This window comes from Lipophrys pholis, assembly GCF_963383615.2.
Source record: "Lipophrys pholis genome assembly, chromosome: 11".
NCBI classification, from domain to species: Eukaryota; Metazoa; Chordata; class Actinopteri; order Blenniiformes; family Blenniidae; genus Lipophrys; species Lipophrys pholis.
In genome coordinates this window covers 22,949,547-22,976,828 of record NC_137631.1, presented here as the reverse complement: position 1 = coordinate 22,976,828, position 27,282 = coordinate 22,949,547, and the positions used below count along the sequence as shown (strand labels likewise).

At 42.5% G+C, this 27,282-nt stretch overlaps 2 protein-coding genes across 2 annotated transcripts; both read left to right on the top strand.

The window, feature by feature from the left end:
* The first annotated feature begins 1,869 nt into the window (after nt 1-1,869).
* Nucleotides 1,870-12,138, top strand: LOC308116585 (myosin heavy chain, fast skeletal muscle-like). Its single transcript, XM_080474841.1, has 41 exons — nt 1,870-1,903; nt 2,117-2,159; nt 2,412-2,633; nt 2,708-2,851; nt 2,949-3,105; nt 3,207-3,234; nt 3,307-3,421; nt 3,501-3,593; nt 3,683-3,746; nt 3,830-3,928; nt 4,020-4,123; nt 4,228-4,366; nt 4,452-4,570; nt 4,689-4,838; nt 4,935-5,105; nt 5,198-5,498; nt 5,580-5,650; nt 5,743-5,830; nt 5,932-6,049; nt 6,135-6,258; nt 6,551-6,687; nt 6,773-7,028; nt 7,117-7,359; nt 7,443-7,619; nt 7,712-7,857; nt 7,962-8,052; nt 8,146-8,535; nt 8,646-8,772; nt 8,857-8,975; nt 9,063-9,259; nt 9,400-9,583; nt 9,678-9,843; nt 9,954-10,078; nt 10,176-10,484; nt 10,578-10,781; nt 10,886-11,011; nt 11,102-11,272; nt 11,348-11,452; nt 11,543-11,638; nt 11,727-11,858; nt 12,034-12,138. The coding sequence occupies exons 3-41, from the start codon at nt 2,427-2,429 to the stop codon at nt 12,052-12,054; spliced, it is 5,814 nt and encodes a 1,937-aa protein (XP_080330967.1). The 5' UTR covers nt 1,870-1,903; nt 2,117-2,159; nt 2,412-2,426; the 3' UTR covers nt 12,055-12,138.
* A 3,557-nt stretch (nt 12,139-15,695) lies between these two features.
* LOC308116949 (myosin heavy chain, fast skeletal muscle-like) lies at nt 15,696-26,048 on the top strand. Its single transcript, XM_080475478.1, has 41 exons — nt 15,696-15,731; nt 15,945-15,987; nt 16,220-16,441; nt 16,516-16,659; nt 16,754-16,910; nt 17,011-17,038; nt 17,119-17,233; nt 17,313-17,405; nt 17,495-17,558; nt 17,642-17,740; nt 17,832-17,935; nt 18,040-18,178; nt 18,265-18,383; nt 18,502-18,651; nt 18,748-18,918; nt 19,011-19,311; nt 19,383-19,447; nt 19,540-19,627; nt 19,837-19,954; nt 20,035-20,158; nt 20,352-20,488; nt 20,574-20,829; nt 20,918-21,160; nt 21,244-21,420; nt 21,513-21,658; nt 21,763-21,853; nt 21,947-22,336; nt 22,447-22,573; nt 22,658-22,776; nt 22,871-23,067; nt 23,208-23,391; nt 23,486-23,651; nt 23,762-23,886; nt 23,984-24,292; nt 24,386-24,589; nt 24,694-24,819; nt 24,908-25,078; nt 25,153-25,257; nt 25,350-25,445; nt 25,653-25,784; nt 25,940-26,048. Exons 3-41 carry the CDS (start codon nt 16,235-16,237, stop codon nt 25,958-25,960), a joined length of 5,808 nt encoding a protein of 1,935 aa, XP_080331604.1. The 5' UTR covers nt 15,696-15,731; nt 15,945-15,987; nt 16,220-16,234; the 3' UTR covers nt 25,961-26,048.
* The last annotated feature ends 1,234 nt before the right edge of the window (nt 26,049-27,282 follow it).

Sequence of the window (27,282 nt, the reverse complement as noted above, 5' to 3'; positions counted from 1 at the left end):
CCTCACATGCATCTTTTTGGTTTGTGGGAGGAAACAGTATACTTAAATATATATCACATTAAAATGTGTATTTCAAATGTAAATGGTTAGACATTCTGATCTTCCGAACCTTTGATTTAAGACATTTTGTCAAACATGACCTCTGAACATTTTAATTGAATGCTCCTGCTATACAGTCAGAATTATGAGATTCAATGTAATTATTTGGGAACTCACAAGCAAACGATTAGGGATGGACCACAGGAGATGTTTCCACTTTGTATTTAAACTTACTTTTCGAAGTGCACAACGAAAAAAAAGGAAGAAAAACAAAATCTCAACATTTTATTTTGACTTTTTTTGTAAGTGTAAGAGGATTTTTTTTTTTAACCTCCTATAATTTTTATTTTCTTGAGTGGCCATAAAACTCTTCTGTATCACACCCGCTTGCTGTATCATCGAAACACTTTGAGAGGTGTGCCTGCGGTGAGAGGGCTTGGCTTCTTCTGGCAGCTTCTTCTCGGAGTATGAAATGTCCTGACGAAAACCAAAGTTTTTCTGCTGCTGGCTGACATCAGGAAGCCTTAAGAGTTAAAAAGTGTTTAGAATACACTCAATTAAAAGGATTTGTAACGAATAACATGGAGGATACCACTTTTGAAGTGCCTTAAAAGGTAACCATGAACAATCTTGAACATATGACGAAGCTTATAGGCCTGTCACCAATAAGCAATGCAACTTCCTTATCAGATTAGTCGATAAGCAGCTTTGTATAGGTGACGTTCAGTAAATTACACAAGCTTCGATAACCACCCAATAAATGCTGTATAAAACAAAAAGAACCATTGAAGGAGACGAATGCAGCTCTATTGCAAGCATTGCACAGCAGCCTTCATGTTTGCCTCAAGCTCTTTTATCTGTTTGACTCGTGTAAGAGCAACCAATCAAGCACAAGTCTTGTACCCTCCTACTCTGCCATGCCCACTTTACCCTAACCTATTATAGTTACTCAAATTACCCAAGCTTGAATGCCGTGTATGGCATACGTGCCTCGTTCCACTCCAAGTTAGTCAGTGTGTACTTCACTCTGCAAGTTAAAATATAACAACCTCCTGATGTAAGTGTCGCTCTTCTCTCAGAGCTTAAACAGTGTACACATGATAAACAGTATCTTTATCAAAAGATAAGAACATATATGCACAATGTTCCTCATAGAACTGCATAACTCATATCTTTAATTTAAACTAGCACACTCCTCCAATGCTATCCTAATCATTCTTTGAACTTCTATTTATGTTCACATCACACTCATCCTATCAGTCCATTAAATTTAAAACATATAGCAGAACAAAGACCAGCACATTAGTCAAATTTTTCACCTGAAATATTTCAAACTGTGTTTTAGGGTACATGTGAATTAATATGCTCATCAGCTGTGTGAAAACTTTACGATAATATCTAAAAGTGTTTTATTTTCAAGGTCACGTTGACTTTTGTTGACTATTTTCAACGCATACTTTACTGAGCTCCAAAATATAACCACGAAGATAAAAATACAACACGGGGCACCGTCACATGCATAGGATTCATTTTAAAGGTGTTTATATTCTAATATGTGAGTGACAATGCCACAAACTCCTGCTACTGATTTAATTGTTTTGATGTTTGTTCTTATTGAAGAGATCAATACTCCACACATGCTCAGGTAATTATGAAACACTGAAAAACTACTTCAGACAGGGATTACCATGAATGTAGTGCAGGAGAAGCGTTTCGAATGCCACAAGACTCAGCTGTCATCCTCTCCATATTTGGCATACCAGCCTGCTTTAGCCTTTGCTTGCTCAGCAGGATAGATCATATATGAAGGGGTTCGGGAGATGCATCAGTGTGTGGTGGAAGACCAGTGAAGTTCCTGCTTGTGGTGAGCCTTTACATCATTACTCTTCATGCTGTATAGACGTAGTTCTCATTTGTAAAGGAGCAACTAGATAAGACGAAATGCATTAGAAAGGCACTGTAAGGTTGTATTTAGCAGAAACAAAAAATTCTGTATTTATTGCAATTTGAACTGATGAAATAATTCATCAATTAAAAATCAGTCCACAAATTAAGTATTCACTGTTGTTTTGAACAGGGCTGCGGAAATTAACATTCTTTTCACTAAAGGAAAGAGCCAGGTATGTACTTTTTGAATATTTCTTGGGTTTGCAAAAAAAAAGAAAAAAGAAAAAAAAAAAAGAAGAATATCAATAAAGACCTTCATGCCATTTTGAAATCTTTCAAAACCTTCGATAATGTTACACAGAAATTTACAATGTACATCTGTTACCCGTTAAGTGAAACAACTCCCGATTACAATGTCGTCAATGCTGTGAACAAGATGTTTGGATTGCCAAGACGCTTCTTAAGTTGTTCTCCTTGTCACACAGACATAAACCGCCACCATGAGTACGGACGCGGAGATGGCCTTTTATGGCAAGGCTGCCATTTACCTCCGTAAGCCTGAGAAGGAAAGAATTGAGGCTCAGAACAGGCCCTTCGATGCCAAGAGCGCCTGCTATGTGGCTGACGCGAAGGAGCTGTACGTGAAGGGAACCATCATCAAGAAGGAGGGTGGCAAAGTCACTGTCAAAACCCTGGACACTCAGGAGGTTGGTATCAATCCCCAGACTCAGGTGTGGATAAAATGTGATCAGTTCTAATTGTGAGTGATGTTCTGTTGCAGGAGAGGACAGTCAAGGAAGATGACGTCACCCCCATGAATCCTCCCAAGTTCGACAAAATTGAGGACATGGCCATGATGACCCACCTCAATGAAGCCTCTGTGCTGTACAATCTCAAAGAGCGTTATGCAGCATGGATGATCTACGTAAGATCCCAGTTAAAGACAATCATTATAACTTACTTGCCGACAGGACACAAAGAGCTGGCATTCACTTTTTTTTTCTCTGCGTGATTACTTTCAGACCTACTCTGGCTTGTTCTGTGCGACTGTGAACCCCTACAAGTGGCTCCCAGTGTACGACTCTGAGGTTGTAAATGCCTACAGAGGCAAGAAGCGTATGGAGGCTCCACCCCACATCTTCTCCGTCTCTGATAACGCTTATCAGTTCATGCTGACTGGTATGTCTTTTTTCAAATCTCTAAGAATTGACTAACATAGTAGGTAGATGTTGCAGATGGTAAAAAAAAAACATGAATTAATTTGTTCTTCATTTTAACAGATAGGGATAACCAGTCTGTCTTGATCACGTAAGTATCACACTTGTTGATTTTGTTCTGAATTTTTCGTCATGGTCACTAAAAGTCTCTCTCTATACCTAGTGGAGAATCTGGTGCTGGAAAGACTGTGAACACAAAGCGTGTCATCCAGTACTTCGCCACAATCTCAGTTGGTGGTGACAAGAAGAAGGGAGAGGGAATGTCCAACAAAATGCAGGTCTGTTGCCAAAAATCTTTCTGAAGTGTACCTCAAGGAGGAAAGTCTTTCTGACATCTCTCATGAATCTGAATCATAGGGTTCTCTGGAGGACCAGATTATTGCTGCCAACCCTCTGCTGGAGGCTTATGGTAATGCCAAAACTGTGAGGAATGACAACTCTTCCCGTTTCGTAAGTGTGAAGTGATTTCTTCCCTGAAGCACTCATTGAATAAGTTTACAATATGGATTAACTTTTGATGTTTTCTTCAACCCAAATAGGGTAAATTCATCAGAATTCATTTCGGCGCTACTGGCAAACTGGCTAGTGCTGATATTGAGACCTGTAAGTGAACATTTATCATTGTGAGGCCACATTAATGTCTCCAAAAGTTGAGCAAGCTGTGACGTAGTAACCTCCTTTTGCAGATCTGCTTGAGAAGTCCAGAGTCACCTTCCAGCTACCCGCTGAGAGAGGCTACCACATCTTCTACCAGATGATGACCAACCACAAGCCCGAGCTGATTGGTGATGAGATTTTTAGACTTTTCATATCATGAATGAAACATTTCACACAAATTGATCAACTGACTAAAAAGTTCACCTTTTTGACTTCCAGAGATGTCACTGATCTCCACCAACCCCTATGACTTCCCCATGTGCAGCATGGGTCAGATCACTGTGGCCAGCATTGATGACAAAGTTGAGCTTGAGGCCACAGACGTGAGTAACATTGTTAATATTTATTGTATTATCTGTTAGATATGTTTTTGATGTTGCTATTGTCAATCTGCATTTTCTAACGTAAATATATTACTTCTGAACAGAATGCCATTGACATCTTGGGCTTCACTAATGAGGAGAAAATGTACATCTACAAGATGACTGGTGCTGTGCTTCACCACGGTAACATGAAGTTCAAGCAGAAGCAGCGTGAGGAGCAGGCTGAGCCTGATGGCACAGAGGGTAAGTACTTGTGAAATATTTACATTACAAAACCCTCAAACAACAGTAACAAAGCTTTGACTCACAGTATGCCTCTTGTTTTCAGATGCTGACAAAGTTGCTTACCTACTGGGTCTGAACTCTGCTGATATGCTGAAGGCTTTGTGCTACCCCAGAGTGAAGGTCGGAAATGAGTTTGTCACCAAGGGACAGACAGTACCTCAGGCAAGTAGAACTTATCCCATTTCCAGCAAAGCAACGTGGTTCAGATTTATTTAAAAATCATAAAAACCCAGTTTCTTGAATTTCACTGATAAACACTTATTTTCTTGTCAATCTTTAGGTGCTGAACTCTGTAACTGCCCTGGCCAAGTCTATCTATGAAAGGATGTTCTTGTGGATGGTCATCCGTATCAACCAGATGTTGGACACCAAGCAATCAAGGAACCACTTCATTGGTGTGCTGGATATTGCCGGCTTTGAGATCTTTGATGTGAGATTATTTCGCACATCATGAAATTGTTTTTAAATCCAGCAGATTTTCCAATATTCTTTTGAGAGATTATACCGGTGTGTTTTTTATTTTCAGTTCAACACCTTGGAGCAGCTGTGCATCAACTTCACCAATGAGAAACTGCAACAGTTCTTCAACCACCACATGTTCGTCCTGGAGCAAGAGGAGTACAAGAAGGAGGGTATTATCTGGGAGTTCATTGACTTCGGTATGGACTTGGCTGCCTGCATTGAGCTGATTGAGAAGGTATACATCAATTTACAATATTTATTGTATATAATTGTTTTGGGGGGAAAACACTGTGCATTCACATTGTATCTTTTTCTTGCTTTATCAAGCCCATGGGCATCTTCTCCATCCTTGAAGAGGAGTGCATGTTCCCCAAGGCCGATGACGTGTCCTTCAAGAACAAGCTGTATGACCAGCATCTTGGCAAGACAAAGGCATTTGAGAAGCCCAAACCAGCAAAGGGCAAGGCTGAGGCTCACTTCTCTCTGGTCCACTATGCTGGAACCGTGGATTACAACATTTCTGGCTGGCTGGACAAGAACAAGGACCCACTGAACGAGTCTGTTATTCAGCTGTACCAGAAGTCCTCAGTGAAACTGCTGCCTGTCTTGTATCCCCCCGTTGTTGAGGGTATGTTCGACAATCTTATATTTAATTGTAAACATGATTATGCATTCTCATCTTTCTAACTCAATGCCTTCTTTTGAACAGAGACCGGTGGCAGCAAGAAGGGTGGCAAGAAGAAGGGTGGCTCTATGCAGACTGTGTCTTCACAGTTCAGAGTAAGATTTAAGTAATACCTGAAGTGTTATTCAATATTCAACTTCACATTTTCACTTTTATTGATGCAATATCATTCACTTTGTACACACAGGAGAACTTGGGCAAGCTGATGACCAACTTGAGGAGCACCCATCCTCACTTTGTGCGTTGCCTGATTCCCAACGAGTCCAAGACTCCAGGTACATGATTGTCATACTCAGTTTATATGCTCATACTAATTAGACTTAAGGTTCACACGTTCATGAACTGTATGTATAAATGGTAAATGTTCACTCTGCAGGTCTGATGGAGAACTTCCTGGTCATCCACCAGCTCAGGTGTAATGGTGTGCTGGAGGGTATCAGAATCTGCAGAAAGGGTTTCCCCAGCAGAATCCTCTACGGTGACTTCAAACAGAGGTACCAGTGATGATATTTTGGAACAGTACTTTCATTTAAAACTCTAAAACCATGCTCATCCAGGACTTTATCTCTTTTCAAACAGATACAAGGTGTTGAATGCCAGTGTTATCCCCGAGGGCCAGTTCATTGATAACAAGAAGGCTGCTGAGAAGCTGCTGGGCTCCATTGATGTTGATCATGACCAGTACAGATTTGGACACACCAAGGTAAGAACTTTTACTGTATACAGAGGTTTTTCCCCTCAAAAGTTATAAAACTATTCCTAGTGCACTTCTGTAGACACCTCCCTCTTAGAACAAACCCTTTTCAACAGTACCAAGATACGCATAAGATACAGAAATAAAAATTTCACATATTCATGCATCAAGAATCTTCACTGATAGAAAGTTAAAACTGACATATTTGTATATTCTGTTTATCCTTGCTAGTTTATGGCTTTATTTTCTTAGTTCATGTTTTGTGCAGACATTCAGAGATCTTTACACTTTGTTTATTCAGGTGTTCTTCAAGGCTGGTCTGCTGGGTACCCTTGAGGAGCTGAGAGATGAAAAACTGGCAGCCCTGGTCACCATGACTCAGGCTCTCTGCCGTGGATATGTCATGAGGAAGGAGTTTGTCAAGATGATGGAGAGGAGGTGAGTTGGAAACAACACATTGTGAATAGACATATCAAGAAGCCTGACGGGTAACTTGTCTCTAATATACACATCTTATCTGCAGAGAGGCCATCTTCACCATCCAGTACAACGTCCGCTCATTCATGAATGTCAAACACTGGCCATGGATGAAGGTGTACTACAAGATCAAGCCTCTGCTGAAGAGCGCTGAAACTGAGAAGGAGCTGCAGCAGATGAAGGAGAACTATGACAAGATGAAGAGCGACTTGGCAACCGCCTTGGCCAAAAAGAAGGAGCTGGAGGAGAAGATGGTGTCTCTTCTGCAGGAGAAGAATGACCTGCAGCTGCAAGTTGCATCTGTAAGAAGAAAATGTGGCAAAATATTTCTTTAATGCTGCCTCCACACAATGTTGAGTTGCTAATACCTTTTTTTTCTATGTGAATTAGGAAACAGAGAATCTGTCAGATGCTGAGGAGAGATGCGAGGGTCTGATCAAGAGCAAGATTCAGATGGAGGCCAAACTCAAGGAGACCACTGAGAGGCTGGAGGATGAAGAGGAAATCAATGCTGAGCTTACTGCCAAGAAGAGAAAGTTGGAGGATGAGTGCTCTGAGCTCAAGAAGGACATTGATGACCTGGAGCTCACCTTGGCCAAAGTGGAGAAGGAGAAACACGCCACTGAGAACAAGGTTTGTAAATTAGGATCTATTCTACAGAACAAATCAAATTTAAGAATTTTGCAGCCATGCAATAACTTTTATTGCGAATACAGGTGAAGAACCTGACGGAGGAGATGGCCTCTCAGGATGAGAGCATTGCCAAGCTGACAAAGGAGAAGAAAGCTCTTCAGGAGGCCCATCAGCAGACTCTTGATGACCTGCAGGCTGAGGAGGACAAAGTCAACACTCTGAGCAAGGCCAAGACCAAGCTTGAGCAGCAAGTCGATGATGTAAGTTGTTTCTTCTGAAAAAAAACTCCCCAGAAGAGTCAAGATAAGATTTTCCTTGGACGTGACGATGATAAACTTGCATTTATGTGCAGCTTGAGGGCTCTCTGGAGCAAGAGAAGAAGCTCCGCATGGACCTTGAGAGAGCCAAGAGAAAGCTGGAGGGTGACCTGAAACTGGCTCAGGAATCCATCATGGATCTTGAGAATGATAAGCAGCAGTCTGAGGAGAAGATCAAGAAGTAATTAAGCATAGTTTTCTCATATATTTATAAACATGCATTGTGTTTACAGACACATTCCAAGTCATGATGAACTCTTACAATGCAATTGATGATGTTTCCAGGAAGGACTTTGAAGTCAGCCAGCTTCTCAGCAAGATTGAGGATGAGCAGTCCTTGGGTGCCCAGCTTCAGAAGAAGATCAAGGAGCTTCAGGTGACTGATGCAACATCAAACATTAGCTCAAGTGTGTGTATCGTTGATTGCAGCTGAATTTTTAATGACTGACCCTTCACCCACACAAAACAGGCCCGTATTGAGGAACTGGAGGAAGAGATCGAGGCTGAGCGCGCTGCTCGTGCCAAGGTTGAGAAGCAGAGGGCTGATTTGTCCAGGGAACTTGAGGAGATCAGTGAGAGGCTAGAGGAGGCCGGTGGTGCAACTGCTGCTCAGATTGAGATGAACAAGAAGCGTGAAGCTGAGTTCCAGAAGCTCCGTCGTGACCTGGAGGAGTCTACTCTGCAGCATGAAGCCACCGCAGCTGCTCTTCGTAAGAAGCAGGCCGACAGCGTTGCTGAGCTGGGAGAGCAGATCGACAACCTGCAGCGCGTCAAGCAGAAGCTGGAGAAGGAGAAGAGCGAGTACAAGATGGAGATTGACGACCTCTCCAGCAACATGGAGGCCGTGGCCAAAGCAAAGGTACATAAAGCATATAGTTTTACTTTTATCCCTGAATTTGAAAGTAAAAAGGGTCAATAATATAAATGGATCACTGAGGTAATTGACCTGTAATTGATTCTCCACACCAGGGAAATCTGGAAAAGATGTGCCGAACCCTTGAGGACCAACTTAGCGAACTGAAGTCCAAGAATGATGAGAACGTTCGTCAGGTGAATGATTTAGGTGGACAGAAGGCGCGTCTCCTCACAGAGAATGGTATGTATGAGACACACAAGATGTTCAGTGAATGACGGACACAAATGAATATGAACTGATATTCTATTGCCATCTTCACAAAAGGCGAATTCAGCCGTCAGATGGAGGAGAAGGAGGCTCTGGTGTCTCAGCTGACCAGAGGCAAACAGGCCTTCACACAGCAGATTGAGGAGCTGAAGAGACAGATTGAGGAGGAGGTTAAGGTAAGAAACATTTGAGTACACCATGCATGACTATTAATCTTGGAGATATATTGATGTCTTAACGCCTTTTTATGTGACTCACTTCAGGCCAAGAATGCCCTTGCCCACGGACTTCAGTCTGCCCGCCATGACTGCGACCTGCTGAGGGAGCAGTTTGAGGAGGAGCAGGAGGCCAAGGCGGAGCTGCAGCGCGGCATGTCCAAGGCCAACAGCGAGGTGGCTCAGTGGAGAACAAAATATGAAACTGATGCTATCCAGCGTACAGAGGAGCTTGAGGAGGCCAAGTGAGTGATGTTCAAACAAATGAATGACATCTGCACTTCCTTTGAAGCAACTCATTTAACTGTTCTCAACAGTTTTTCATTGCAGCGTCAAGTGTATAAACTCCTGAGTATTGACTGTTTGATTAATTTGTATTTGAAAGGAAAAAGCTGGCTCAGCGTCTGCAGGAGGCTGAGGAACAGATTGAGGCTGTGAACTCCAAGTGTGCTTCTCTTGAGAAGACCAAGCAGAGGCTCCAGAGTGAAGTGGAGGACCTCATGATTGATGTGGAGAGAGCCAACGGACTGGCTGCCAATCTGGACAAGAAACAGAGGAACTTCGACAAAGTAATGTCTTCCAGCTTCAACTCCCACCAGGATTTTGAATTACTTATCTCTGTGTGGATGCATCACTCACCTGTGTGAATGATTCCATATCTAGGTGCTGGCAGAGTGGAAGCAGAAATATGAGGAGGGTCAGGCTGAGCTTGAGGGAGCCCAGAAGGAGGCTCGTTCTCTTGGCACTGAGCTGTTCAAGATGAAGAACTCCTATGAGGAGGCCCTTGATCATCTGGAGACCATGAAGCGTGAAAACAAGAACCTGCAGCGTGAGTTCCCAAAGACTTTGGGTTTTTTGAGTGCCTGCATGCATTCATCAGCGTATTCACATTTCATATGTTAAAATGTACTCATGCTGACCACATAAATCTCTATGCAGAGGAGATCTCTGATCTGACTGAACAGATTGGTGAGACTGGTAAGAGCATCCATGAGCTGGAGAAGTCTAAGAAGCAGGTGGAGACTGAGAAGTCTGAGATCCAGACAGCTCTTGAGGAGGCTGAGGTACATTTTTTATGTAGGATGATGCTTTTGGAAAACAATTCACGTCACAAACTTATCTCCTAAAATAAGAATCTATGTATGTTTTGGATACCTTTAGGGAAGCTTGGAGCATGAGGAGTCAAAGATCCTGCGTGTTCAGCTGGAGCTCAACCAGATCAAGGGTGAGGTGGACAGGAAGCTGGCAGAGAAGGATGAAGAGATGGAGCAGATTAAGAGGAACAGCCAGAGGGTGACTGACTCCATGCAGAGCACTCTGGACTCTGAGGTCAGGAGCAGGAACGATGCCCTGAGGATCAAGAAGAAGATGGAGGGTGACCTGAACGAGATGGAGATTCAGCTGAGCCACGCCAACCGCCAGGCTGCTGAGTCCCAGAAACAGCTGAGGAATGTGCAGGGACAGCTGAAGGTACTTTAAGTCATGGACCTATTGAGACCAATATGGCAAGTACATCACCATTACGGTATTTGTTTAATCTTTTTCCATATGTTTGTTCTCCAGGATGCTCAACTGCACCTTGATGACGCTGTCAGGGCCCAGGATGACCTGAAGGAGCAGGCTGCCATGGTGGATCGCAGGAATGGTCTGATGCAGGCTGAGATTGAGGAACTCAGAGCTGCTCTGGAACAGACTGAGAGGAGCCGCAAGATTGCTGAGCAGGAGCTGGTTGATGCCAGCGAGCGTGTCGGACTTCTGCACTCTCAGGTGAGGATTTTCTCTGGATTTTAAAATGTCTTCCCAAAGTGCATACTAACACATATAACTTTATAAAACACAATATGACCTCACACAATCATTCCGTCTTTCAGAACACAAGTCTTCTGAACACCAAGAAGAAGCTTGAGACCGATCTGGTTCAGATCCAGGGTGAAGTGGATGACGCTGTCCAGGAAGCCAGGAATGCAGAAGAGAAGGCCAAGAAGGCCATCACTGATGTACAGCTAATTTCCTCTTGCTTAGCAATATCCTCCAAATAATACAGTGTTATTCTTGCTGATATAAACTGAATTCATGATGTCTTCTAGGCTGCTATGATGGCGGAGGAGCTGAAGAAGGAGCAGGACACCAGCGCTCACCTGGAGAGGATGAAGAAGAACCTGGAGGTTGCCGTCAAGGACCTGCAGCACCGCCTGGATGAGGCTGAGAACCTGGCCATGAAGGGTGGCAAGAAGCAGCTCCAGAAACTTGAATCTCGGGTAAGTTAGGGACAAGATTTCAGATACCTGAAAATATACACACGGATTTTCAATAAGTTTCACTTTTTGCTTCAGGTGCGCGAGCTGGAGACCGAGGTTGAGGCTGAGCAGAGACGAGGTGCTGATGCTGTCAAGGGTGTCCGCAAGTATGAGAGGAGAGTGAAGGAGCTCACCTATCAGGTACAGCAACAAACTGCTTCAAGCTGTTAATCACTTTGTAATTAAAGTCATTATCACCTTTAATTGATGCATTCATGTGTTCTGCTTCAGACTGAGGAGGACAAGAAGAACGTCAGCAGACTGCAGGACCTGGTTGACAAGCTGCAGCTGAAGGTCAAGGCCTACAAGAGGCAGGCTGAGGAAGCGGTAAGAAAGCATATTTATGTATTTATTCACCTACAAAACCTGCAGATTTTTCTGAAGAGAAACATAAATTCTCTTTCTCGTATTTCAGGAGGAACAGGCCAATGTTCACCTGTCCAAGTGCAGGAAGGTCCAGCATGAGCTTGAGGAGGCTGAGGAGCGTGCTGACATCGCAGAGTCCCAGGTCAACAAGCTCAGGGTCAAGAGCCGTGACTCTGGCAAGGTATGAATATCCACAATATCTTGGAGCGTATGTATCAACTATATATATATTTATATATATATTCATGTTTCATATATATATATACATATATATGATGGAATTGACCGATCCAAACTAACCGTCCTGAAGCCTAATTTCAGCAAACTTACACGGAATTTCTATCTGTCTCTTACAGGGCAAGGACGCCGCTGAGTAAAGCACGCTCGGTGTTTCACTCTGTGGTATCATAAAATATGATATTGCTTTTGCTGAAATAATAAAGATTGTACCGCTTCTCTGTAAAATCCTTCTGTATTTCTTTCTTTCTTGGAGTGTAGTGAAAGATGTTATTTACCTGAAACCTTCAAACAAATGTTATCCAACATACAAGGTTAATAGTCACCCATTGAAATTTAAATAATCAGAATCACCATCCTCTGGAGTTTGATTGAACCCTTAACTGAAATATAGAAGTAACATGGTGCATTTGATGCTTTTATCCAATGATCATCCTCACATACAGAAGGCCAATAACTTCATGAATGATAAAGAAACTTCTGACACGAGGGTTGTGATCCAACAAATGACTTAATTTCTTAGCTCTGCCTGTCAGAAAATATTTCGCCCACTTCGCACCCTTGCCCAAGTCAATGTTTGCTCCGTTGTGTGGTCCATGAACTCTTGTGTGATTGGTCAGATTTTTCTTGTTTGCTTCTTTATTCCGCTGGCTCGCAAATCAAAGTGGATGGCGCCTCGGTCGCCTTTACTTTTTCATTTCTGCATGTCTCAATACCAAATCTTGCTCCTCCTCAGCATCAAACATCTGTTTTTCTACCTACCTTCTGTTTCATCAACTCACACACTATTCATTCTGTCATTGACAAGGAAGCGTTCCATTAGAGCGTTTTTTTTGTTCTCGCATGCAAATGCACTGCATCTGAAAATCGCATGCTTTGTGAGCAGTGTCCTTCAACCTCAAGTTTGCAACACTTTAATACAGGACAAAGCAGTGTGTCTATTTACGCACCCCCGTGTGCCACACACACATGCTTGAGCTAGCTAATGAATGTATCAGTCATATTTCAATCATGTTTAGCTTGTAACCTCGCTACTGTATGAGCCCTGAAAGCCCTGAGTCCCATGCTACAACTGATTGGACAAATGCGTCTTGGGGCTGTCTGCTCCTGCTGTTAAATCCGGAACAACATGGGGGCTCAGACACAAACTTTCTCTTTTATTACTGAAACAGTTCAGTGAACTGTATTTCTGAAAACATTTCAGGCGAGAAATAAGCTGTGCAGTTGAAAAGTTAAAATGTCATAGAGAAGAAAAAGAATGAGAAATGCCGCTTCACACCACGGAAGTAGGGAGTATCGGGCCACTCATGAGAAAAAGAAAATAGGAAGTAAATTTGTTTTTGTCATCATGCACTTTGAGAAAAAAGTCGAAATACAATGCCGACATTCTTGAAATTTTATTTACCGGGCAATGAAAATAAAGTCAAAATACAATGTCGACCTTTTTTTTCCATCATGCACTTTGAAAAAATGCCTAAATAGCCGCATGCCACTGCTTTCACAAAATGCCAAGGCTTTAGTAACGAAGAAACTCTTTCTCCTTTCGGCCACAAACACAACGTAGTTATCAGTATTAGGACTTTAAAGAGACAGCTCAGCATGAAGCTCTTCCACATTAGGACATTGGCACAGATCCCGGGTGTGCTCCGCTGCTTGAGCACTCACTGAAAAGTTGAGCAGGCGCTGAAGTCAATAAAAAAAAAAAAAAGGAATAAAATAAAAGAGAGACAATAAACAAAATTGTGTGTTTTTAAATGAACTAAACATAAATGAATGATGTTTTCAAAAGCTTTGCAGTACTGTCCAGAATCAAACCCATTTGTAAGTCCAGGATTCTACCACTAGACCAGCATGATAACGTTCAAATAAGCAAGTTTTACAAGAGTTTAATAGATTATTAGAAAACAAGGAAAACATTTATAAAAGCAGATGTTCAGTCACAGTGAGCAACCTTATATAGTCAGAATTATGGGATTCAATATGATTATTTGGGAACCAACAGTCAAATCATGAGGGATGGACAAGAGGAGATGTTTCCACTTTGTGTTTTTCGACTTTTTTTTTGAAGTGCAGAATGTATAAAAAGAAAAAATAAATCTCAACATTGTATTATGACTTTTAATCCAAAGTGCACGATAAAAAAAAGTGAAAAATATCTCAGTTATAGTTCAACTGTTTTCTCCATTAAAAAAACAACCTCTGAACATTGTATTTCAGTTTTTTTCTTGAAGTGCATGTTGACATTTCTTTTTACCTCTTATAATTGATATTTTCTTGAGTGATCCTGATACTCTTCCATATCACACCCTCTACGTTCCTGCGGTGAGAGGGTGTGGCCTCCGAGTTTGCGCAGCTTCCTCTCGGAGTATGAAATGTCATGACGAAAACTAAATTTTCTCTTCTGCTGGCTGACATCACTAAGCAAACTTTGTTTTTCTTCCTTTTGGACAATTAATAGGCCTTAGGAGTTCAAAAAGTGTTTATAATACAACTCATTTAAAAGAATTTGTAACTAATAACATGGAGCATACAGCTTTTGAAGTGCCCAAAAAGGTAAAACATGAACAATCCTGAACATATGATGAAGCTTATGGGCCTGTCACCAATAAGCAATACAATGTCCTTACTGTATAAGATTAGTCGATAAGCAGCTTTGTATGAGGTGAAGTTCAGTAAATGTATCTTTATCTTTATACAAGTTTTGATAACCACCCAATAAATCCTGTAACAAAACAAAAAGATAGATCTAAGGAGACGACTGCAGCTCTATTGCAAGCATTGCACAGCAGCCTTCATGTTTGCTTCAAGCTCTTTTATCTGTTTGAGTCGTGTAAGAACAACCAATCAAGCACAAGTCCTTCTACCCTCCTTCTCTGGCATGAACCCGATGAAGTTACTCAAATTACCCGAGCTTGAATGCCGTGTATGGCATACGTGCCTCGTTCCACTCCAAGTTAGTCAGTGTGTACTTCACTCAGCAAATTAAAATATAAAAACCTCATGATGTAAGTGTTGCTCTTCTCTCAGAGCTTAAACAGTGTACACATGATAAACAGTATCTTTATCAAAAGATAAGAACATATCTGGACAATGTTCCTCATAGAACTGCATAACTCATATCTTTAATTTAAACTAGCACACTCCTCCAATGCTATCCTAATCATTCTTTGAACTTCTATTTATGTTCACATCACACTCATCCTATCAGTCCATTAAATTTAAAACATATAGCAGAACAAAGACCAGCACATTAGTCAAATTTTTCACCTGAAATATTTCAAACTGTGTTTTAGGGTACATGTGAATTAATATGCTCATCAGCTGTGTGAAAACTTTACTATAATATCCAAAAGTGTTTTATTTTCAAGGTCACGTTGACTTTTGTTGACTATTTTCACAGCATACTTTACTGAGCTCCAAAGTATAACCACGAAGATAAAAATACAACACGAGGCACCGTCACTTGCATAGGATTCATTTTAAAGGTGTTTATGTTCTAAGATGTGAGTGACAATGCCACAAACTCCTGCTGCTGATTTAATCTTATTCACATTTGTTTTTATTTAAGAGATCAAAACTCCAACTCCACACATGCTTAATTCATTATAAAACACTGGAAGCTACTTCGGACAGGGATTACCATGAATGTAGTGCATGAAAAGTGTTTCAAATGATACAAGACTCAGCTGTAATGCTCACCATGTTTGGCGTGCCAGCTTGCTTTAGCCTTTGCTTGCTCAGCAGGATAGATCAGATATAAAGGGATTCGGGCGATGCATCAGTGTGTGGTGGAAGACCAGTGAAGTTCCTGCTTGTGGTGAGCCTTTACATCATTACTCTTCATGCTGTGTAGACGTAGTCCTCATTTGTAAAAGAGCTTATAAAGAAGACTAAATGCATTAGAAAGGCACTGTGGGGTTGTATTTACCGTCAACTGAAATGACTATATTCATTGCAATTTAGACTGATGAAATAATTCATCAGTTAAAAATCAGTCACCAAATTAAGTGTTCACTCCTGTTCTCAACAGGGTTGTGGAAAACAACATTCTTTTCACTTAACGAGAGAACCAGGTATGTACTTTATCAATATTACTTTGTGAAAAACAACAAAAGTTACAACCAAAGAGATATTATCGGTAAAGACATTCATGCCAGTTTGAAATGTCTTAACGTTAGACAGACATTACAGTGTGCATCTGTTATCTGTTTTGTGAAACACCTCCCGATTACAATGCCGTCAATGCTGTGAACAAGATGTTTGGATTGCCAAGACGCTTCTTAAGTTGTTCTCCTTGTCACACAGACATAAACCGCCACCATGAGTACGGACGCGGAGATGGCCTTATATGGCAAGGCCTCCATTTACCTCCGTAAGCCTGAGAAGGAAAGAATTGAGGCTCAGAACAGGCCCTTCGATGCCAAGAGCGCCTGCTATGTGGCTGACGCGAAGGAGCTGTACCTGAAGGGAACCATCGTCAAAAAGGACGGCAACAAAGTCACTGTCAAAGTCCTCGACACTCAGGAGGTTGGTATCAATCACCAGACTCAGGTGTCAATAAAACCTGATCAGTTCTAATTGTGAGTGATGTTCTGTTGCAGGAGCGGACAGTCAAGGAAGATGACGTCACCCCCATGAATCCTCCCAAGTTCGACAAAATTGAGGACATGGCCATGATGACCCACCTCAATGAAGCCTCTGTGCTGTACAATCTCAAAGAGCGTTATGCAGCATGGATGATCTACGTAAGATCCCAGTTAAAGACAATCATTATAACTTACTTGCCCACAGGACACAAAGAGCTGGCATTCACTTATTTCTCTGCGTGATTACTTTCAGACCTACTCTGGCTTGTTCTGTGCGACTGTGAACCCCTACAAGTGGCTCCCAGTGTACGACTCTGAGGTTGTAAATGCCTACAGAGGCAAGAAGCGTATGGAGGCTCCACCCCACATCTTCTCCGTCTCTGATAACGCTTATCAGTTCATGCTGACTGGTATGTCTTTTTTCAAATCTCTAAGAATTGACTAACATAGAAGGTAGATGTTGCAGATGGTAAGAAAAAACATGAATTAATTTGTTCTTCATTTTAACAGATAGGGATAACCAGTCTGTCTTGATCACGTAAGTATCACACTTATTGATTTTGTTCTGAGTTTTTCGTCATGGTCAGATTTGCACTAAAAGTCTCTCTCTATACCTAGTGGAGAATCTGGTGCCGGAAAGACTGTGAACACAAAGCGTGTCATCCAGTACTTTGCCACAATCTCAGTTGGTGGTGACAAGAAGAAGGGAGAGGGAATGTCCAACAAAATGCAGGTCTGTTGCCAAAAATCTTTCTGAAGTGTACCTCAAGGAGGAAAGTCTTTCTGACATCTCTCATGAATCTGAATCATAGGGTTCTCTGGAGGACCAGATTATTGCTGCCAACCCTCTGCTGGAGGCTTATGGTAATGCCAAAACTGTGAGGAATGACAACTCTTCCCGTTTCGTAAGTATGAAGTGATTTCTTCCCTGAAGCACTCATTGAATAAGTTTACAATATGGATTAACTTTTGATGTTTTCTTCAACCCAAATAGGGTAAATTCATCAGAATTCATTTCGGCGCTACTGGCAAACTGGCTAGTGCTGATATTGAGACCTGTAAGTGAACATTTATCATTGTGAGGCCACATTAATGTCTCCAAAAGTTGAGCAAGCTGTGACGTAGTAACCTCCTTTTGCAGATCTGCTTGAGAAGTCCAGAGTCACCTTCCAGCTACCAGCTGAGAGAGGCTACCACATCTTCTACCAGATGATGACCAACCACAAGCCCGAGCTGATTGGTGATGAGATTTTTAGACTTTTCATATCATGAATGAAACATTTCACACAAATTGATCAACTGAATAATAAGTTCACTTTTTTGACTTCCAGAGATGTCACTGATCACCACCAACCCCTATGACTTCCCCATGTGCAGCATGGGTCAGATCACTGTGGCCAGCATTGATGACAAAGTTGAGCTTGAGGCCACAGATGTGAGTAACATTGTTAATATTTATTGTATTATCTGTTAGATATGTTTTTGAGGTGGCTATTGTCAATCTGCATTTTCTAACGTAAATATATTACTTCTGAACAGAATGCCATTGACATCTTGGGCTTCACTCATGAGGAGAAAATGTACATCTACAAGATGACTGGTGCTGTGCTTCACCACGGTAACATGAAGTTCAAGCAGAAGCAGCGTGAGGAGCAGGCTGAGCCCGATGGCACAGAGGGTAAGTACTTGTGAAATATTTACATTACAAAACCCTCAAACAACAGTAACAAATCTTTGACTCACAGTATGTCTTTTTTTTTTCAGATGCTGACAAGGTTTCATACCTGCTGGGTCTGAACTCTGCTGATATGCTGAAGGCTTTGTGCTACCCCAGAGTGAAGGTCGGAAATGAGTTTGTCACCAAGGGACAGACAGTACCTCAGGCAAGTAGAACTTATCTCATTTCCAGCAAAGCAACGTGGTTCAGATTTATTTAAAAATCATAAAAACCCAGTTTCTTGAATTTCACTGATAAACACTTATTTTCTTGTCAATCTTTAGGTGCTGAACTCTGTAACTGCCCTGGCCAAGTCTATCTATGAGAGGATGTTCTTGTGGATGGTCATCCGTATCAACCAGATGTTGGACACCAAGCAATCGAGGAACCACTTCATTGGTGTGCTGGATATTGCCGGCTTTGAGATCTTTGATGTGAGATTATTTCGCACATCATGAAATTGTTTTTAAATTCAGCAGATTTTCCAATATTCTTTTGAGAGATAATACTGGTGTGTTTTTTATTTTCAGTTCAACACCTTGGAGCAGCTGTGCATCAACTTCACCAATGAGAAACTGCAACAGTTCTTCAACCACCACATGTTCGTCCTGGAGCAAGAGGAGTACAAGAAGGAGGGTATTATCTGGGAGTTCATTGACTTCGGTATGGACTTGGCTGCCTGCATTGAGCTGATTGAGAAGGTATACATCAATTTACAATATTTATCATATATAATTGTTTTGGGGGGAAAACACTGTGCATTCACATTGTATCTTTTTCTTGCTTTATCAAGCCCATGGGCATCTTCTCCATCCTTGAAGAGGAGTGCATGTTCCCCAAGGCCGATGACGTGTCCTTCAAGAACAAGCTGTATGACCAGCATCTTGGCAAGACAAAGGCATTTGAGAAGCCCAAACCAGCAAAGGGCAAGGCTGAGGCTCACTTCTCTCTGGTCCACTATGCTGGAACCGTGGATTACAACATTTCTGGCTGGCTGGACAAGAACAAGGACCCACTGAACGACTCTGTTGTTCAGCTGTACCAGAAGTCCTCAGTGAAACTGCTGCCTGTCTTGTATCCCCCCGTTGTTGAGGGTATGTTCAACAATCATATATCCCATTGCAAACATGATTATCCATTCTCATCAATGCCTTCTTTTGAACAGAGGTTGGCAAGAAGGGTGGCAAGAAGAAGGGTGGCTCTATGCAGACTGTGTCTTCACAGTTCAGAGTAAGGTTTAAGTAATACCTGAAGTGTTATTCAATATTCAACTTCACATTTTCACTTTTATTGATGCGATATCATTCACTTTGTACACACAGGAGAACTTGGGCAAGCTGATGACCAACTTGAGGAGCACCCATCCTCACTTTGTGCGTTGCCTGATTCCCAACGAGTCCAAGACTCCAGGTACATGATTGTCATACTTAGTTGGGTTCTGTTGTCCTCTATCATTGTAAAAGCGCTTTGAGATGTCTGTTGATGTGATTTAGCACTTTACAAATAAAATTGAATTGAAAATTGAATACTCAGTTTATATGCTGATACTGATTAGACTTAAGGTTCACACCTTCATGAATTGTATGTACAATCATAAATGGTAAATGTTCACTCTGCAGGTCTGATGGAGAACTTCCTGGTCATCCACCAGCTCAGGTGTAATGGTGTGCTGGAGGGTATCAGAATCTGCAGAAAGGGTTTCCCCAGCAGAATCCTCTACGGTGACTTCAAACAGAGGTACCAGTGATTTTGGAACAGTACTTTCATTTAAAACTCTAAAACCATGCTCATCCAGGACTTTAACTCTTTTCAAACAGATACAAGGTGTTGAATGCCAGTGTCATCCCGGAGGGCCAGTTCATTGATAACAAGAAGGCTGCTGAGAAGCTGCTGGGCTCCATTGATGTTGATCATGACCAGTACAGATTTGGACACACCAAGGTAAGAACTTTTACTGTATACAGAGGTTTTTCAACTCAAAAGTTATAAAATACAGTATATGTCCGTGAAGGTGTTTTGTTGATAGAAAGTTAAAAAATATTTATATGTACATTCTGTTTGTCCTTGCTGATTCATAGCTCAGTTTCATGTTTTGTGCAGACACTTAGAGATCTTTACACTTTTTTATGTTCAGGTGTTCTTCAAGGCTGGTCTGCTGGGTACCCTTGAGGAGATGAGAGATGAAAAACTGGCAGCCCTGGTCACCATGACTCAGGCTCTCTGTCGTGGATATGTCATGAGGAAGGAGTTTGTCAAGATGATGGAGAGGAGGTGAGTTGGAAATAACACAATGTGAATAGACGTATCAAGAAGCCTGACAGGTAACTTGCCTCTAATATACACATCTTTTCTACAGAGAGGCCATCTACAGCATCCAGTACAACATCCGCTCATTCATGAATGTCAAACACTGGCCATGGATGAAGGTGTACTACAAGATAAAGCCTCTGCTGAAGACCGCTGAAACTGAGAAGGAGCTGCAGCAGATGAAGGAGAACTATGACAAGATGAAGAGCGACTTGGCAACCGCCTTGGCCAAAAAGAAGGAGCTGGAGGAGAAGATGGTGTCTCTTCTGCAGGAGAAGAATGACCTGCAGCTGCAAGTTGCATCTGTAAGAAGAAAATGTAGCAAAATATTTCTTTAATGCTGCCTCCACACAATGTTGAGTTGCTAATACCTTTTTTTTCTTTGTGAAATAGGAAACAGAGAATCTGTCAGATGCTGAGGAGAGATGCGAGGGTCTGATCAAGAGCAAGATTCAGATGGAGGCCAAACTCAAGGAGACCACTGAGAGGCTGGAGGATGAAGAGGAAATCAATGCTGAGCTTACTGCCAAGAAGAGAAAGTTGGAGGATGAGTGCTCTGAGCTCAAGAAGGACATTGATGACCTGGAGCTCACCTTGGCCAAAGTGGAGAAGGAGAAACACGCCACTGAGAACAAGGTTTGTAAATTAGGATCTATTCTACAGAACAAATCAAATTTAAGAATTTTGCAGCCATGCAATAACTTTTATTGCGAATACAGGTGAAGAACCTGACGGAGGAGATGGCCTCTCAGGATGAGAGCATTGCCAAGCTGACAAAGGAGAAGAAAGCTCTTCAGGAGGCCCATCAGCAGACTCTTGATGACCTGCAGGCTGAGGAGGACAAAGTCAACACTCTGACCAAGGCCAAGACCAAGCTTGAGCAGCAAGTCGATGATGTAAGTTGTTTCTTCTGAAAAAAAACTCACCAGAAGAGTCAAGACAAGATTTTCCTTGGACGTGACGATGATAAACTTGCATTTATGTGCAGCTTGAGGGCTCCCTTGAGCAAGAAAAGAAGCTCCGCATGGACCTTGAGAGAGCCAAGAGAAAGCTGGAGGGTGACCTGAAACTGGCTCAGGAATCCATCATGGATCTTGAGAATGATAAGCAGCAGTCTGATGAGAAGATCAAGAAGTAATTAAGCATAGTTTTCTCATATATTTATAAACATGCATTGTGTTTACAGACACATTCCAAGTCATGATAAACTCTTACTATGCAATTGATGATGTTTACAGGAAGGACTTCGAAATCAGCCAGCTTCTCAGCAAGATTGAGGATGAGCAGTCCTTGGGTGCCCAGCTTCAGAAGAAGATCAAGGAGCTTCAGGTGACTGATGCAACATCCAACATTAGCTCAAGTGTGTGTATCGTTGATTGCAGCTGAATTTTTAATGACTGACCTTTCACCCACACAAAACAGGCCCGTATTGAGGAACTGGAGGAAGAGATCGAGGCTGAGCGCGCTGCTCGTGCCAAGGTTGAGAAGCAGAGGGCTGATTTGTCCAGGGAACTTGAGGAGATCAGTGAGAGGCTAGAGGAAGCCGGTGGTGCAACTGCTGCTCAGATTGAGATGAACAAGAAGCGTGAAGCTGAGTTCCAGAAGCTCCGTCGTGACCTGGAGGAGTCTACTCTGCAGCATGAATCCACCGCAGCTGCTCTTCGTAAGAAGCAGGCCGACAGCGTTGCTGAGCTGGGAGAGCAGATCGACAACCTGCAGCGCGTCAAGCAGAAGCTGGAGAAGGAGAAGAGCGAGTACAAGATGGAGATTGACGACCTCTCCAGCAACATGGAGGCCGTGGCCAAAGCAAAGGTACATAAAGCATATAGTTTTACTTTTATCTCAGAATTTGAAAGTAAAAAGGGTCAATAATATAAATGGATCACTGAGGTAATTGACCTGTAATTGATTCTCCACACCAGGGAAATCTGGAAAAGATGTGCCGTACCCTTGAGGACCAACTTAGCGAACTGAAGGCCAAGAATGATGAGAACGTTCGTCAGGTGAATGACTTAAGTGGACAGAAGGCGCGTCTCCTGACAGAGAATGGTATGTATGAGACACACAAGATGTTCAGTGAATGACAGACACAAATGAATATGAACTGATATTCTATTGCCATCTTCACAAAAGGTGAATTCAGCCGTCAGTTGGAGGAGAAGGAGGCTCTGGTGTCTCAGCTGACCAGAGGCAAACAGGCCTTCACACAGCAGATTGAGGAGCTGAAGAGACAGATTGAGGAGGAGGTTAAGGTAAGAAACATTTGAGTACACCATGCATGACTATTAATCTTGGTGTCTTAATTAATATTGATGTCTTAACACCTTTTTATGTGACTCACTTCAGGCCAAGAATGCCCTTGCCCACGGACTTCAGTCTGCCCGCCATGACTGCGACCTGCTGAGGGAGCAGTTTGAGGAGGAGCAGGAGGCCAAGGCGGAGCTGCAGCGCGGCATGTCCAAGGCCAACAGCGAGGTGGCTCAGTGGCGAACAAAATATGAAACTGATGCTATCCAGCGTACAGAGGAGCTTGAGGAGGCCAAGTGAGTGAGGTTCAAACAAATGAATGACATCTGCACTTCCTTTGAAGCAACTCATTTAACTGTTCTCAACAGTTTTTCATTGCAGCGTCAAGTGTATATACTCCTGAGTATTGACTGTTTGATTAATTTGTATTTGAAAGGAAAAAGCTGGCTCAGCGTCTGCAGGAGGCTGAGGAACAGATTGAGGCTGTGAACTCCAAGTGTGCTTCTCTTGAGAAGACCAAGCAGAGGCTCCAGAGTGAAGTGGAGGACCTCATGATTGATGTGGAGAGAGCCAACGGACTGGCTGCCAATCTGGACAAGAAACAGAGGAACTTCGACAAAGTAATGTCTTCCAGCTTCAACTCCCACCAGGATTTTGAATTACTTATCTCTGTGTGGATGCATCACTCACCTGTGTGAATGATTCCATATCTAGGTGCTGGCAGAGTGGAAGCAGAAATATGAGGAGGGTCAGGCTGAGCTTGAGGGAGCCCAGAAGGAGGCTCGTTCTCTTGGCACTGAGCTGTTCAAGATGAAGAACTCCTATGAGGAGACCCTTGATCATCTGGAGACCATGAAGCGTGAAAACAAGAACCTGCAGCGTGAGTTCCCAAAGACTTGGGGTTTTTTGAGTGCCTGCATGCATTCATCAGCATATTCACATTTCATATGTTAAAATGTACTCATCCTGACCACATAAATCTCTATGCAGAGGAGATCTCTGATCTGACTGAACAGATTGGTGAGACTGGTAAGAGCATCCATGAGCTGGAGAAGTCTAAGAAGCAGGTGGAGACTGAGAAGTCTGAGATCCAGACAGCTCTTGAGGAGGCTGAGGTACATTTTTTATGTAGGATGATGCTTTTGGAAAACAATTCACGTCACAAACTAATCTCCTAAAATAAGAATCTATGTATGTTTTGGATACCTTTAGGGAAGCTTGGAGCATGAGGAGTCAAAGATCCTGCGTGTTCAGCTGGAGCTCAACCAGATCAAGGGTGAGGTGGACAGGAAGCTGGCAGAGAAGGATGAAGAGATGGAGCAGATTAAGAGGAACAGCCAGAGGGTGATTGACTCCATGCAGAGCACTCTGGACTCTGAGGTCAGGAGCAGGAACGATGCCCTGAGGATCAAGAAGAAGATGGAGGGTGACCTGAACGAGATGGAGATTCAGCTGAGCCACGCCAACCGCCAGGCTTCTGAGTCCCAGAAACAACTGAGGAACGTGCAGGGACAGCTGAAGGTACTTTAAGTCATGGACCTGTTGAGACCAATATGGCAAGTACATCACCATTACGGTATTTGTTTAATCTTCTTCCATATGTTTGTTCTCCAGGATGCTCAGCTGCACCTTGATGACGCTGTCAGGGCCCAGGATGACCTGAAGGAGCAGGCTGCCATGGTGGATCGCAGGAATGGTCTTATGCAGGCTGAGATTGAGGAACTCAGAGCTGCTCTGGAACAGACTGAGAGGAGCCGCAAGACTGCTGAGCAGGAGCTGGTTGATGCCAGCGAGCGTGTCGGACTTCTGCACTCTCAGGTGAGGATTTTCTCTGAATTTTAAAATGTCTTCCCAAAGTGCATACCAACACATATAACTTTATAAAACACAATATGACCTCACACAATCGTTCCGTCTTTCAGAACACAAGTCTTCTGAACACCAAGAAGAAGCTTGAGTCAGACCTGATTCAGATCCAGGGTGAAGTGGATGACGCTGTCCAGGAATCCAGGAATGCAGAAGAGAAGGCCAAGAAGGCCATCACTGATGTACAGCTAATTTCCTCTTGCTTAGCAATATCCTCCAAATAATAGTGTAATTCTTGCTGTTTTAAACTGAATTCATGATGTCTTCTAGGCTGCTATGATGGCGGAGGAGCTGAAGAAGGAGCAGGACACCAGCGCTCACCTGGAGAGGATGAAGAAGAACCTGGAGGTTGCCGTCAAGGACCTGCAGCACCGCCTGGATGAGGCTGAGAACCTGGCCATGAAGGGTGGCAAGAAGCAGCTCCAGAAACTTGAATCACGGGTAAGTTAGGGACAAGATTTCAGTACCTGAAAATATACACACGGATTTTCAACAATTTTCACTTTTTGCTTCAGGTGCGTGAGCTGGAGACCGAGGTTGAGGCTGAGCAGAGACGAGGTGCTGATGCTGTCAAGGGTGTCCGCAAGTATGAGAGAAGAGTGAAGGAGCTCACCTATCAGGTACAGCAACAAACTGCTTCAAGCTGTTCATCACTTTGTAATTAAAGTCATTATCAAGACCTTTAATGATGCATTCATGTGTTCTGCTTCAGACTGAGGAGGACAAGAAGAACGTCAGCAGACTGCAGGACCTGGTTGACAAGCTGCAGCTGAAGGTCAAGGCCTACAAGAGGCAGGCTGAGGAAGCGGTAAGAAAGCATATTTATGTATATATTCATCTCTTCAATTCAATTCAATTCAACTTTATTTCTATACACCAAACACAACATTATATACACCAAATACAACACAGTTATCTCTGGGTGCTTTTAACAGAGAAAAGAGAAAAACCTAACAAATCATCAAAAAAAAACTTTTTGAAGATTCAAACAAAAATTCTCTTTCTCGTATTTCAGGAGGAACAGGCCAATTCGCACCTGTCCAAGTGCAGGAAGGTCCAGCATGAGCTTGAGGAGGCTGAGGAGCGTGCTGACATTGCTGAATCCCAGGTCAACAAGCTCAGGGTCAAGAGCCGTGACTCTGGCAAGGTATGAAAATCCACAATATCTTGGAGTGTATGCATCAACATTTTTTTTTCTTTCCTTTTTGTGAATAGTGAAATTGATCCATCCAAACTAACTATGTTGAAGCCTGTTGAAATTATTTCAGCAAACTTACACAGAATCGTATCTGTCTTTTACAGGGCAAGGACATCGCTGAGTAAAGCACACTCAGTGTTTCACCCTGTTGTATCATACAATATGATATTTCTTATGATGAAACAATAAAGATTATACCGCTGCTCTGTAAAATCCTTCTCTATTTCTTTCTTTCTTAATGTTATTGACAGTGCATCCGGAAAGTATTCACAGTGCTTTACTTTTTCACATTTTGTAATGTTTGTGTTATTCCAAAATGGATTAACTTCATTATTTCATTAATTCTACATGCAGCACTCCATAATGACAATGCGAAATAAGTTATTTTGGGGATTATACCAAATAAAATAAAATAAACAACAACAACAACTAAGAAATCACATGTACAAAAGTATTAACAGCCTTTGCCATGAAGTTCAGAATTGAGTTCAGGTGCATTTTGTTTCCACTGGTCATCCTTGAGATGTTTCTGCAGCTTAATTGTCCACCTGTGGTAAATTCAGTTGATTGGACATGATTTGGAAAGGCACACACCTGTCTATATAAGGTCCCACAGTTGACTAAGTATGTCAGAGGGCAAATCAAGCATGAAGTCAAAGGAATTGTCTGAAGACCTGCGAGACAGGATTGTCTCCAGGCAGAAATCTGGGGAAGGTTACGGAAATATTTCTGCTGCTTTGAAGGTCCCAATGAGCATAGTGGCCTCCATCCTCTGTAAATGGAAGAAATTGGGAACCATCAGGACTCTTCTTAGAGCTGGACGGCCATCTAAACTGAGCAATCGGGGGAAAATGGCCTTTGTCAGGAAGATGACCAAAAATCTGATGGCCACATTGTCAGAGCTCCAGAGTTCCTCTGAGGAGAAAGGAAAACCTTCCACAAGGACAACCATCTATTCAGCAATCCACCAACCATCATCTACCTGTATGGTAGATGACAGAACCTGTATGATAGAGTGGCCCGACGGAAGCCACTCCTTCGTAAAAGGCATATGGCAGCCCACCTGGAGGTTGCCAAAAGGCACTTGTAGGACTCTCAAACCATGAGAAACAAAATGCTCTGGTCTGAAGACACAAAGATTGAACTCTTTGATGTGAGTGCCAGGTGTAATGTTTGGAAGAAACCAAGCAACGCTCATCACCATGCCAATACCATTCCTACAGTGAAGTATGGTGGTGGCAGTATCATGCTGTGGGGATGTTTTTAAGTGGCGTGAACTTGGAGACTAGTCAGGATAAAGGGAAACAAGAATGCAGCAATGTACAGAGACATGCTAAGGCTGTTACATAATAAAATGTGGAAAAAGTGAAATGCTGTGAATACTTTCTGGATGCACTGTACCTGAAACATTAAAACACATGTCATGCAACACATGACTTAAAGGCAA